We start from the raw sequence: 14,401 nt of genomic DNA on the forward strand, positions 1-14,401 counted from the left end.
ACATCCAATTCACAAATTAATTTTCTATAAATAATTAAAAGAAATGAAGTGTTATAATGAAGAAGAAAATTTTCTATCAAAGAGGTGAATTTTTAATCAAAAAAAGAAAAAGAAAATTAACATTTAAGAGTGGGTCACGCGCCCAAGAAAAGTGTGGTTCACTTTTTTTGCCACATCAGCCAAAAGCATTTATGTGGTACAAATTCAGAGGGGTTTAGGTACCCAATAGGTACAACTCTCGGTTTAGATACCCCAGAGAAAAATGTGACAAAGTTTGAGGGGCTGTCTATGACTTTTGCCTATATTTTATAACACCTCCTAACTTTTTGTGCTTATTTTTTTTTTTCTTTTTTCTTTCCATCTCATGCTATTCTTTTCAAATTTGTTCTAAAGAGATTCTGATAAATTTTGTTAAATTTTTTAAGTTCTATTAGCTGTCGTTAGCTTAGGCACCAAACTTGCATAATTTTTTTTTTTTTTACCTGAAATCATATATGCTCAACAGAATAACACAAGGACTAAAAATAGAATTAAGTAATAATTTAAGATTATTCCAAAATCGAAAGGTTAGGGGGGCTAAAAAGCTCTTGCTTGTTGCTTGCTGTCTACCACGCGAGCCTTCACTGCCCCGTTCTGAAACTTCTCTTCTTTCGATCGTTCACGACGCTATAAAAAGAGAGAAAGGAGCGCCTATCTAGCGGGAGTCGTTTCAGTTGTATGCCACGAGATTTCTACGGACAAGGGGAAAAGTGAATCATCGCTTTTGATCGTAGGCAGCCCTTCACCATCTACCCATTGCATTCCATAGTCTCGTATTATAGTGTGTTGTATCAGGCCAGATAGATCTATTGAGTGAGAGAAAGGGAAAAAACTCTTATTAGATATTCTTTTTATATTGAAAGGAATCCCCATTTATTCCTAGATTCTCGTCAATACGGACCCTGGTCTTGTCTTGCCTAGAATCATCTACGAAAAAGCTAGGACTGCTAAAATGGAAATTGTGTACAACAAGAAGCTAAATCATTTATTATCCCTTTTTCTTAAAGTACCAAAAATAAGTTTGGCATCTCATAACCTAACAATAGAAATGCTGACCAATTAAAAAACACCATCAAAGCCTTATGATATAAGTAATACATAGTTTGATCAAAATTATTATATGCACCCATTAATAGGAAAAGATTATATACTTCTTCAAAATCTGAACACCCTTAGCAAAAACTTTTACTACGCCAATGCCTCCCGGGAGTATACCTTCATGTTACACTGAGAAGAATGCATACAAGGCCATAACTAATATCATACACATAATGAAGGTAATCTCAGAAACAATATATGTTACACTACACACCTCAATTTGCTCCTTTAATAAAATTATATGATACAAGATGATAAATAAATTGCACCTCTATAAGCACATTGTTGACTAAAGATGCTGATCAATCTGAGGCACATAGTCGTTCTCCGGTAACGGTCTAATCGCATAATCATTCTCCGGCAAAGATGTGGTAAGAGTTTCCTCTGACATTGGCACCTCACTAGCTGCCCCAGTAATGGCACAATTATTGTTGCTGAATCTTCCAAAATCGGTCTTCTTTCCACTAATATATACTTCTGTGCAACAACAAATAATACTCCCAAAAACGCAAAACCTAGAAATCCCAATGAAATAGTCCACACTTCAGTGCTGAGTTGATTATTATTATTTCCATCAGCAGAAGGAGCAGGACTAGGAGCAACTTTCACCTCAGCAACTATTGCAAAATGGCCTTGTTTTCTAGTTGAACATATATTTCCATTTGTCACATTGCCAAATTCGATCGAATTATCCGAGTTGAAATAAACACACTTGAGCAAAGATCCCTCTGGTGCAGGCTGCACATTACTGAACCTGATATCTATAGGATTTTCCAATGCATGGATTTGCAATTCTGGTTTATTTTTGGCACACATATCCATTGCATCATAAGCAAAAATACCCAAAACTGGTGTTTGATAAATGTAACCAGGCAAAGGATAATAAAGTGAGGACCAATTACCAAGATTTTGGTAGACAAGAACAATTCTTGTTACATAAGGCTCCTCAGTGATCCCAGTTGGGATAAGAAATTCATGATAGTAGCCATAGCCTCTCCATTTTAAGCTATCTCTTCTAAGCATCAAGGCTGAAATTCTAATCCCAGTCAAATTGAAAGGAACAGATCCTTCATATGCAGTACCACTTTTTGTTCTTGGCCATGCCAATGCCTTGAAAGCATATTCTTGAAGTAAGGAATCAAGAGAGCTTTTTGCTGTGTATTGTGAATTAATTGATGCAGATCCAGTTGCAACAAAAATAAGAAACCAGAAAATCGTGTAAATATAACCAACTGAATGCATCATATTGGGAGAATTATTTGGTTGAGTTATTGAAACTAGAAAACAGAGACTAAAGAGATGGAAAGTTAGGATTTTTGGAAGATGGAATACATTTAGGTATGCAGAAATGGAGAAAGAATTAAGTGGGGAAGGACTAATTAAGGCTACAGCTGTTCAAAATTAAGTCAGCTCTTAATCATGTTAGGGTACGTGGATTCCCTTATTTGTTTATTACAATTAGGTTGCTGTTTGGTTGTCGAATATGTCATCCGGACAGATCGCCTTGTCAAATATCTATTATATATAAATGTAAAAGTTAAATTAAACTCACTTCCCTGCCGTTGACTGCAAAGAGTATCTAATGAACTATTGTAAAAATTTGTAATGATTTAAGTAAATTTCCCTCGCATGTGAGCGTATAAAACAACCAACCTTAATAGTAGAATAACTCGTTAGTCGTTTCATGTGTTTCTTTTTCTTTGATTTCCATACCAAAACGTAATAAGCAAAGACATCAACACAATTTTTGGTACTCCCTATGTTCAAAAAGAGTGTCTACTACAAACTCCTTAATAAAATACTAACTTCAATAAAATACTAACTTCAAGATAAAAATAAATAATCTGATTAAATTATTTCTAATTTAATTGATATTAAAATTTAATCACCTAACATTTAATAAAGGCAAATCTTAAAAAATAAGATTAATTCTTTCTTAATTTAATAAGTAAATATTTTTTTTTAATTAAAAAAATTAATATTAAATGAATATTCTTTTTAAACCGGAAAAAATATATTTTATGGGAAAAACAAAAAAGTTTAACCTCAAGACATGTTAGATTCACGATTTATCAAATAAAATTAAAAAAATGTTAGATTCACGGTTCCGTTTCTATCTTCTAACAAGAATTTCAAGAATTTCAATATTACTCTTATCTATTTGTGCCAATATTATTCTGGGCTTGCATGCACTTACCAATGCATATGAGTGCGTTTGACATGATCAAAATTCACTTCAGTTCAAGCATCTTTTGAAGGGTTTATTAATTTAGCCTATTTAAATCTGCCCAAATTCAATCTAACTCATCTATTTAATACCCCTATTAATAAATAGCTCTTCATCCTTACTCAAAAATCTTCAACTTTACCCTAAAATTTGAGTCAGAAATTTTCTGTCACTAATCAAGATTGGTAAATCCAGAAAATAGACGCCGCACAAAGGATGATTTTCTTTAAGCAAGTCATTTTTAAAGAAATTATCTTTAGCGTTTAGTTTCATATAATTTGCTTCAACATTATTATGTAATATCAATATTCAAGAGTTTCATTAAGATAATATCTAATTTGTTACTCTCTCCGTCTCAATTTATACAAGATTGACCAATTTGAATAGTTAAAGAGTCCTTTCTTTGACTATAATTTTTTTCAACTTCTTTCACATATTGTGAATTATATAGACTTATACTACTTTATATGTAATTTCCAAATATGTAAAATTTATTAATATAAAATACTCAAAAAATCTATAAAATTGAGTCAGAAAAAATTATTTAACTCCCTAAACTAACCTTCGTATAAATTGTGACGGAGGAAGTAATATTATTATTAATCTAATACTATAAATATTTTACAAAATATATTTTTCACCCGCATCAAATATTAAAAACAATATAAGAAAATATTTTCCATGAAAAACTTTTTTTTTTTCCATCATGAAAACTTTTGTCAATAAAAGTAACTTTCACAGTAGCAAACATATCAGTTCGGCCACACTCATAGTGAAAGAAAGCAAACTTTTGAGCAAAAAGTAGCCGTTAAATTCAAAAAACAAGAAGTTTGTTAGTAAATAGAGGCTCAGATGTGCAAAGTGATCGGACGAAGGAGAGGCGACCACGCCATGGCTGCAAAATCACCTGCCAAGCCAAGATACGGGTCGGATAGTCTCCATGCCCGACCCGGTTAGCCCAGAATAAAACATCATTATCATCACTGCCTCTATTATTATCATGAATCAAGAAGGAGAAAAACAACCAACAAAGAGAGTAACAGAAAAAACAGAAGATGGATGTACTAGTTGTGCATGTGGAAAGTTGAAGACTATAGTAGTACGTATTCCATGATCAACATGATTCATTAATTTCCAAGAGAACTAACATGAATCCAAGGGTTGTTGATTTATGATTTTTTTTTTTTTTTTTTTTTTTTTGGGAAAAATCATAGGGTAAACAGAGAGGAGCAACCACCCTTGTAAAGAAAATCCCATAACTCTCTGTTTTGCCTCAATTGTTTTCTGGACTAACCTTACTATGCTCGGTAAATGTTTTTCCTCTATTCCACTTTAGATTTATTCTTGGTATATATGCACCAGCACTGTTGCATGGAAGAGTCTAGACGGGCTACGTGGCAATTTTTGAGAAAAAAAAGTTCTTAGTTTTGTGTGTGTGTGTGTGTGTGTGTTTGGATCAAATTTCAAGTAGTAATTGTCTGAAGACTCACAAACAGTGAATAGCGTGTGTGACATGGGAGCGTGTACCCCATTAATATTCTTGTTGATTCTTTTGAGGTAAATGGTAATTTTTCAGGTACTCCCGGATCAAAAGTATTCACTTCAGTCTTTTTTTAAGAAAAAAGTGTCTACTTGTTAAATTAAAAAAAAAATTAATCTTATTTTTTTAAATTTATTTCTAGTAAGTGTTATGTGGTCAAATTCAAATACCTATTTAATTAGGAACAGTTTAATCAAATTATTCATTTTTATCTAGTTAGTACTCTCTCCGTCTTATAATAAGTGTCACCTTAGCCAAATTTTCTTATCCCATAATAAGTGTCACCTTAGGAAATCAAGACATAAATTGACTAGTTTTTTTTCCCAATTCTATCTAAGTAACATCAAAATAATGATTGGAAAAGCCACATAGTAACTTATTATTGTTGGATTCCCAATGTCAAAAGGTTTACTTTTTGTGTATGCTCTAATCAAAATGTAAAAGTAATTTATTTTTATTATATAAGGGTAATTTGATAAACTTCACATTGCATTATTGGTTTCTTAATATGCGTGTTTTTGGTTAAGGTGACACTTATTATGGACGGAGGGAGTATTATTTTTTTAAGGGGTGTGCAAATAGCTAAGTGGACATTCTTTTTGATTCAGAGAGAATAGAATACAAATACAAATAGCTAAGTGAATAGAATACAAATACAAATAACTAAGTAGACACTTTTTTTTATTCGAAGAGAGTAGAATACAAATACAAATAGCTAAATTGGTATGTCCCTCTAAATTTTCCTCTCAAAATCCAATACAAAATCTGACACCCACTCATATAAAAGGTGATAGAGATATGATAATGTCAAGTTTGGCACAATCCGACTCCCTAAGATAACTAGTATTTGGATCCAAGCGATGTTCCTTTTCTTTTACCCGACTTTCTAAGTGGCACAACACGTGTCCACTTTACCATTAATGAAAAATGACTCTGTAAATTGGTATGTCCCTCTAAATTTTCCCCTCAAAATCCAATACAAAATCCGACACCCACTCATATTAAAAGTGATAGAGATGTAATGATGTGAAGTCCGGCACAATCTAACTCCATCTTACTTCAATATTCGGATCCAAGAGTCGGAGGAAGTATATTGGGAATAACGTGATAAATTGAAAAGAATTGGAGAAGGGAAATTAAATGGGGAAAATTAAGTAGACACCTTGCATTACAATAGCCATATAAAAGAAGTTACATACCAATTCAATTAGATTAATTTACCAAACCAAAGTACACAATAATAAAGATTATATGTCAATGCTAATCCTTCAAATGTAGGAGTAGTTGAAAGTCTTCCTCAGCTGCACGTACATTCAAGATTCGTATTTGCATGTGCCATAACCTAGAAATATTAAAAGAACACATAACGTTCGTTAGAATGTTACTACAATAAACCCATTTTTCTCGTACACTATCGTATATATTGTGGAAAATTTCATAAATGATCACAAAATTATGTTTTTCTCCCACTAAAGTCGGCAAATTTTGTTACGTAACATGAAAATTACAATTTTTTTACCATAACAATAAAAAAGTCATAGTGGCTGAAAGCCCGACCGTTCCGATGAACATAAATAATTTTTACTGGTTTAAACACCAACACATTCAATATTTTAAATCACTAAAAAAATATTTCAGTTCAACGAAAGGGTTAAATTTCCGGCAATCACGACCTTTTTGTTACTATGCTGAAATTCTGATAGTAGTAACTTAATGTTACGAAAAAAAATTATGCGACTTTTGATGAAATTTATCGAATATATAATTGTAAAAGACTTTCACATTTTCAACTCGGAATATATTTGTATGGCTTACTTGGATCAGCGGAGGCAGCCAAACCAGTACCAGCAAAGTCACAGTTGAAGTTGTTGCGGCCCCCTTTTTGGAAGTATGAATTCATGGCAAACGCCGGAAACCAATTCCTGATAAACGTCGCCAAAAAATTCTGGAAAAGAAGGCTCAAAATAATCGAAAGCCTCTTCACCGAGCTTGCCCTGATCAGTCATGTGTTGGATAAAGTTTCTGGCAAACACCATGGTTCCATAAGGAAAAGCGTATTCTTTGTTCTCGATTTGGCATTAAAGACATTGTGAAATCACTTTGTTATAAGAAACCTGAGCACTCATCTTCCAATTAGGACCAAATGCGGTCAGATTGAAGACTTTTTCAGCAAGGTCTGATCTCTTTCTCACAATCAGATGTAGGTTTTCCACAAAAAGTTGCTTCACATGATTGCTCCAGAAAATGGGAGCCATATAGAGCCAATCCACGAAAGCACTACATATAAAAAATTAAACAGAAAAAGTGATTGTACTCTCAAGTTTAGCTTCTATTTAAAGGAGACCCAAAATGAAGTCCCCAGCAGCATATATAAGTACTTCATAAAAGAGGTAAGAACAACCTCCATTTTTCTTCTCTCCATTTTCTTCAAATTCTAGCTTGGATTAAAAACACATGGCATAAGTTAAAATTAATGGCTAAGATTTAGTTGACTAAAAAAAAGCCTAACCATGGTTATATAATTAATAACTTGTCCATAAGTACATTAAAAAAAATTCTCTCTCTTCCCATTTATTTGAATTCATTCCAGTTTTAGATAATTCAATTTTTTTTAACCAATTTTAGATAATTCAATTTTTTTAATAACTAGGTGCCTTAATCATAAGAAAACTATGATAACCTAATTCACATATATTCTTATTAAAAAAATTATGATTAATTTGATTATTATCTCATCTATATTCTTATTGAAAACACGCTGCACGATGACTATTTCTAACTAGAAAAGTACCCAAAATGATGCTACTCACTTCCAAAAGTAATTTCATACGGAAAAAGCTAAGGTCACTCAACGTTAGAGCCTAATGAATTTCCAGAATGCAAGACATGTCTTCTAAATAAACTTTTATTATATAAATAAACCTTATGAGAGGAGCCGAATCCCATAAAAGAAAAGTTACACTTTTGGCCTCTCGTCTGGCATCCCCGGTATCCTCCCCTGTGACTTCCAATTTCGTATCATTGCTAGGTAAATTTCTAGGACATGGCATGACGTTGCATTTCCAACAAACTCTCGAATCAAGAAGCTAAATTTAAGGAATTCGGCATGCCTAGATATCATATCCATTTCTACAAAATTTTAGTAAAACAGTTAGGAAGATATTATTGAGTAATTGAAAATTGATCAAATTAATTTATATACCTCGTATAGACTGCCCAATTGTGTAGAGTCTGATTTTACCATCCGCACCCAATAAAACATTGGTGTTTAGATAAGGATAATCGAGGTTCAAATCATGGATGACCTTTAGTGCCAGGAGTATACCTTTGAACAATTTACAAAATGATATCATAAAAAAATTTCACTTTAATATTTAAGAGAATATTAAATTTTTGTTAGACTTACTGAAAAGTTCTTCTATATTTATCTGAGAGCCCAATAATTTTTTTGTCCCCTAGTTCCCTTTCCGCCATTTTCCACTTGTAATCGGTACAAGTACGAGATTCTCCTTCCTCTACTTTGCACAGACAATCATTCCCATCTTTTAACTGGTATAGTGGTTCGATAAAGAGGTAGACTTCTTTTTTACTATTGGGTTTATAAGCATACCCAATTAGCGTAGCTATACCATCTCCATATCTACGTTTAATCGTGAGCAACTTCGATGCTGCATCCCTAGCTTCTTCAAAAGTTTTATAAAGTATTGCACTCGCCTCAAGCGGCGGTTCATCACAGTATTCAGCTGTATATAGTGCTCGGTAGCAGTTGTTGCTACCCCCAAATAGGTTTAGAATTTTGTAAGTTTTTACCCTTGAAAAGGAAATATCTTCCATTTAGCAGTAAATTTTGTGGTTGACTTGGTTACTCAAAGATAATGTCCTTACATCAAGATAGCTGTAGCTTCTTTCTGGTATGGGCAAGAAAGTAATAAGAAATTAAAGCAGCGGATAGTTAGATATAAGCAGTGAGTTGAGATGATGATGACATATGTGAATTTCTATTTCCATAAAATTGTATAGCTTGCAACTTGATGATGGTGGCATCTGTTAAAGCCTTTCTACTTTCATGAAATTGTATAGTTGTTACAACAATGCAGAGAGTAAAAGTAAATAGCGCGTAGTACGATGTTGACTATGACAACTTAAACCTTATATGTCGTTTTTATATTAGAGGGAAACAATAAAACTTTTTAATTTGCTAAAATACGCAAGTAAAATGAGAATAAAAGTGGTATCAGAGCTAAGTTTGACATAAAATAAGTTTTGATACCACTTTTAAATAATGTTATAAATATAAAGTAAAGTATTTGTGATTACATTTAATAGTTATCACTTCTTTTGTATTCTATTTTTGGGCTTCTCAATAGACGTGTCAAGTTATTACATAACCCATCAATTTTGACAAGAAAAACTACTATTTAAATTTAGATTTTCAAAGCATAATTAATAATAAAATATAACAAATTAATAATAAATATATTCTACGATAAGTATAACTTGAATAATTGCTAAGTAATTCGACATTCATCGTCGATTAGACTGATCTGTTCAGACAGTCACAAACTAGCAAAAATCGAACTTAGCTTCTCACTAACTATATTCAAAGCTAAATCCTCAAATCCAAATGCAACGTTACATATATAAGTTGTCCACACTGTGGTTGACTTTAAATTAGACATTGAATTGTCTCAATTTAGCTAATTAATTGGATAGAATTGAGCAGCAATTAGTACGTTTAGATTTAATTCAATCAATTTAAACGAAAATAGTGATTTTAACATGAATTGCGTCAATTAGTTAAGTATAAAATAGAATTGAGTAACAGTTAGCAAGTTTAAATCTAATGTAGCATTTCGTTCTAAGTCTGAGTGTTTTCTCAATCAAATAGCAAAACTAGGTGAGTTTTGGTGTTCAAAAGATTTAAATTAATTTCATACTCAGTTTATTTAAGTTTGGCGATCATCTAAGTGAAAGACAAAATCAAAAAAATGTTTTCATCCTAAATGCGCGTAGCTGGACTCGAACTCGGGACCTAAGGGTTCTAAACGTGAACCTTGACCAATTGTGCTGCAATAGCATTCGACATTTCATGGAACGGAAATATTTTTAACCGATATTTTGATCATCTAAGTGGGAAAATAAAAAAGATTTTTAAACAAACGCGCGCACCCAGACTCAAAATCGGTACCTAAGGTTCTAAACGAAGACTCTAACCAATTTCACTGCAATAGCATTCGGTATTCTTTAGAACAAAAATCCTTTTATGTTGTCCTCTGAATAGAGCAAAATGATTAAATAAATGACTTTTCAAAATTTAATAAGAAATTCAACGCCAAATATTGATTTGTTGCATTCTCATAATCAAATTGGAATTAATTCATGATATTCAATATTTTTCATGATTTGTCTTTGGTTTTTATCACATCCAATGTTAATGTTCGTTAAAAAATCTCCTAAGGCTTAAATAATTATTGTGTTATGTTAAGAAATAATATATGATTTCACACTGAATTAGTGTGTAGCATTAAATGGCTAGTGTGTAATCATCCACTAGTGTGAACTTTAATTTAAATGGCTAAAACGAGGTGACCCTTCAATGTATGAGCATTAAATACACAACTAATTCAGCTTTCCGATTTTCCCTGTAAAATAAAGCAAACACACTATTTGTTGCATAGGAAAAAATTCAACATAAATCACCACACCATGGAGAGAAATTATTTCTCAACTCTTTCGGAGGAACTTGTAGAAATCATACTTCTTAAGGCCGTGGGTGAAGGTGAATCAAGAAGGGATGTATCATCTATTTCTCTAGTGTAAGTCTGACATACGAAAGTATGCATTTATATTACATCTATTAATTTTATAATGTATAAAATAACCTAACTGCAGGTGCAAGCCCTTCAGGGAGATGATATTTCCGATCTTCAAAAAGAGCCTAGGTTGCATTATCTCCGTTTCAAATTATCACAAGTTCAAGATATGCGTGCTGTTGAATTTTTACAGTGGTTGCATCAAAGAGGTTTTGCGGAGGCTACGCTATGTTTGGGATTTTATAGATTTTTCCACATAGATCTCCAAAGTGGTGAAGCACTCCTGAGACAGGCTGCTGAAGCCGGTGTTAATGGGGCAATATATATTCATGGTATTGCCTTGTTAAGGCTGGAAAAGGCCGAGGATGCACCAATAAATTTTCGCAGAATATGGCATGAGCCGGGAGGAAGAGGTCATATGATAACGTTTCGTTCTGCAATGAGATTCATGCTTGGTGAGGCTAATTTTAGGAAGTTGCGCGCAGACCAGACTATGCGAGGGTGGAGTAATAGAGGGTCCTTTGGTCGCACCGGGACATAAAAGTTGTACTTGGTTTTAACGAACTTGACATTACCAGTGAGAATTGTTTGGTAGATGTCGAAACATTCAAGCTTGGACTGCCAGTGGGATTCGAAGAGGAGATATTATTAGCAAATGTGTAACGTGCCATCATAATATAATAAAATGTGTATTATTTTTATTGTAATGTTTTGTCATTCCGTAATTACATTTTATTTTCATGTAGTATCTATTTGAAGGGTATGTATTTATTGGTGGTAATTATTTGTGTTCAAAAGGATAGAAGTACATTAGTACTGGATTTGTGTAAGTTTGGAGATCATCTAAGTGAACGAAAAAATGAAAAAAATTATTTTTAGCCAAAATGCGCGCATCTGGACTCGAACCCGTGACATTAGGGTTCTAAATGCGGACCTTGACCAATTGTCTTTGCAATAGCATCCGTCATTTTATGGAACGAAAATGCTTTTAACCGATATTTTGATCATCTAAGTGGGAATTTTTTTTTTAAACAAACGGGTGCACCCAGACTCGAACTCCGTACCTAAGGTTCTAAAGGAAGACTATAACCAATTTCGCTGTAATAACATTCGGTATTCTTTGGAACAGAAATTTATTTTAGCTTACCCTTTGGATAGAGCAAAATGGTCAATTAAATGACTTTTCAAAATTTAATAAAATTTGTCACTTATTGCATATCATTTAATTTTGAAAAGAATTGAATATCCCCTTTATATACAGGGCATTTATGTTCGGATTTATAATATCCGGATACAAATAATTTCCTTTTATGTATAAGGATAGTATATTTTTATTTGTAAAGGCGCCAAAAATCATTTTATTTTTGAGAAAACAAGTATAATTTTATTCATGTTGAATCTCATACTTGGCTCGGGTCAGTCCATTTAACACGCTTAGAACACCTTATTATAAAACTTTGTGTCTACGAACGTTCCTTTAATTAAACTGATTTGTCTTATGAAAGCAGCACATTTGGTTATCAATAATTTAGAAAGGTAGTATATAAAATATTTTGGGGTTTTAAATCCTAAAATGTGACTTGAGTTTTGAAAAGGGTGTTTTTTATTTTGGGCTTGATTTCAACTTATCTTTTCTGATCTCTTTTTTGAAAAAAAAAGTCCAACTAACAATTATCTCAAATATTTCTCTGGGCTTGGCCCAAAATTGTTTAATTCAATCTTAGTTTTAAATCCAAAAAAAAAAAGCTACGAACTTGCATTTTTCAATTAAAAACTTGATCTGATTTTAAGGAAAAAAGTAACGCCTTTGTCTTTGAAATCCTTTTTGCCCTTCCCAAGTGGTTTTGGTTAATTATCCATTTTTTCTATTTCCAAAAAAAAACCGTTACGTTTAAGCTCGGTTTTCTTTGAAAAAAACTATTTTAGGGACGTATGGTCAACTAAACGGCGTAGGCACCATTGTCCTAAGACGGCTAATTCCAACCATAATATTCCAGTATATTTATGTGAGTTTTCACAAGTTTTTACAAATACCAAATACAACAAAATTATACATAAAAGAAAGCATAAATAGATAAAAAAGGAGAGGGAAGACTAGGGGCGTACCAAGCCCCTAATTGGCCATTTTCACCCATGGCTGGGCCTTCTACTCGTTTAATAATATTAGCTTCCACCTTCATCTTCATCGGACTCGATAATTTTAGAAAGAATCTGCCTGTTGGGCCAAGGCCCAACAAGTTGGCTGGACTTGGCCCGAATTGCCATCTTTGTGGAGGAGGAAAAAAAGAAAAAAATGAACCCGATTAGTTTATAATTTTTTGAACTTATCACATATGTAAATACAAGTGCACATATATCAAATTCATTCAACGGTCGTGCAATTAATATAGCCGCATCTGTGCTATTGGGCTTTCATAGGTAAGGATTTAGGTAGTGAGAGGGGAGAGTCGTCACCATCCTTATTCCTGATGCCGCACAAGATCCAAGAGGTTTCATGAACCTCCGGCACGGTAGAACACCAGGGGAAGGCTTAAGACCAGACCCCAAAAGCTACCATAGTTTCCTATCCAATATAGCCATAAGTAGAACAGAATTCCACATTCATACATATGCTTGTTATAGATAGAAAAAGTTTTGGTGTATTCAATCATAGCATAATCAGAAGTAGACAAAAACAAACAGGCATGGTATGGACAGAAGCAAGTGGTAACATATGGAGGAAGTATAACTAAAAACAAATTGAAAGCACACAGACATGGCATAGATAGAAGCAAACTGCAGGTCTAATGCTCATAGGGATAGCACAAGGAAATTCACATTATGGTAATAATAAAAAAAGACATATGTAGGATTCATACACAACCAGACAGACATGCACATAGGCTGAACTCAGCTTTCCCTGAACTCAAGTGATCATATAGAGGACATGATGACATGCAGAAATAATAATTGTGATTTGAGTGATCATGGCATAGGCAAGGCAAAACAGTTCAAGTAAACATTTACAGAAGGTGTAGCACACAAATGAGTAACTGTAGTTTCAACAACCATGGCACAGGTATAAACAGATTGCAAATAGGTCCAAGTGTGTGAAGAGGGTACAAGATTGCTTTTTAACATTGTAGTCAATCTGTGACAAGGATTATGTAAGATCTATATACATATGCAAATTCAGAGTGATGAAGAGGATGCAAAGGGAACACAAACATGCATTTTTTTTTTACAGAGCTTTAAGGGGAAGGGAATCATGTAACTCTAAGGTCTATACTTCTCTTGAGTTCTTTCCTATCTATGTACAAGTTAAGAACATATGCACTCAGGTTTTTATTTATTTATTTATTTAGATATAATCAGTTGTTCATTAGTGTGGTGCAGTTTTTATTCCCTTTGGTCATGACAGGGAATGTGATAAAACCCCTATCTTTATTCTAACTTGGTTTTGATAGCATAAGATCTCAAAAGATCCTCCCAGGCATGGTTAAACTTCTCCTAACCAAACATAAGACCTCTATGTAATGGGAATGATGTTCATGAAAAAGGAACCTTAGGGTACGAAAGAAGAGAGGGAGGTGAGGTCATGAACCCAAGCATTTTGCTTTGATTCTCCCTGATATTACCCTTCTCTGCAGAAGCTCACATTTTACTCTCCTAAGCACTCTCGACTTTTACCTCATCCTCATACCC

General features: G+C 33.2%; 1 protein-coding gene and 1 long non-coding RNA gene across 2 annotated transcripts; both read right to left on the bottom strand.

The window, feature by feature from the left end:
* Positions 1–1,045: 1,045 nt before the first annotated feature.
* LOC132044008 (uncharacterized) lies at positions 1,046–2,768 on the bottom strand. The gene has a single exon (XM_059434484.1). The coding sequence runs from the start codon at positions 2,380–2,382 to the stop codon at positions 1,375–1,377; it is 1,008 nt and encodes a 335-aa protein (XP_059290467.1). The 5' UTR covers positions 2,383–2,768; the 3' UTR covers positions 1,046–1,374.
* Positions 2,769–6,095: 3,327 nt separating this feature from the next.
* Positions 6,096–6,815, bottom strand: LOC132044014 (uncharacterized). Its single transcript, XR_009411998.1, has 2 exons — positions 6,720–6,815; positions 6,096–6,246 (listed from the first exon to the last, which is right to left on the bottom strand). It is a non-coding gene; the product is annotated as an uncharacterized LOC132044014 (long non-coding RNA).
* Between the last annotated feature and the right edge of the window lie 7,586 nt (positions 6,816–14,401).

The sequence above is a fragment of the Lycium ferocissimum genome, unplaced genomic scaffold, assembly GCF_029784015.1.
Source record: "Lycium ferocissimum isolate CSIRO_LF1 unplaced genomic scaffold, AGI_CSIRO_Lferr_CH_V1 ctg3230, whole genome shotgun sequence".
Lineage (NCBI taxonomy): Eukaryota > Viridiplantae > Streptophyta > Magnoliopsida > Solanales > Solanaceae > Lycium > Lycium ferocissimum.

Coding starts and splice junctions, on each gene's coding strand:
- LOC132044008 (XM_059434484.1), bottom strand. CDS start 2,382: ATGATGCATTCAGTTGGTTATATTTACACGATTTTCTGGTTTCTTATT.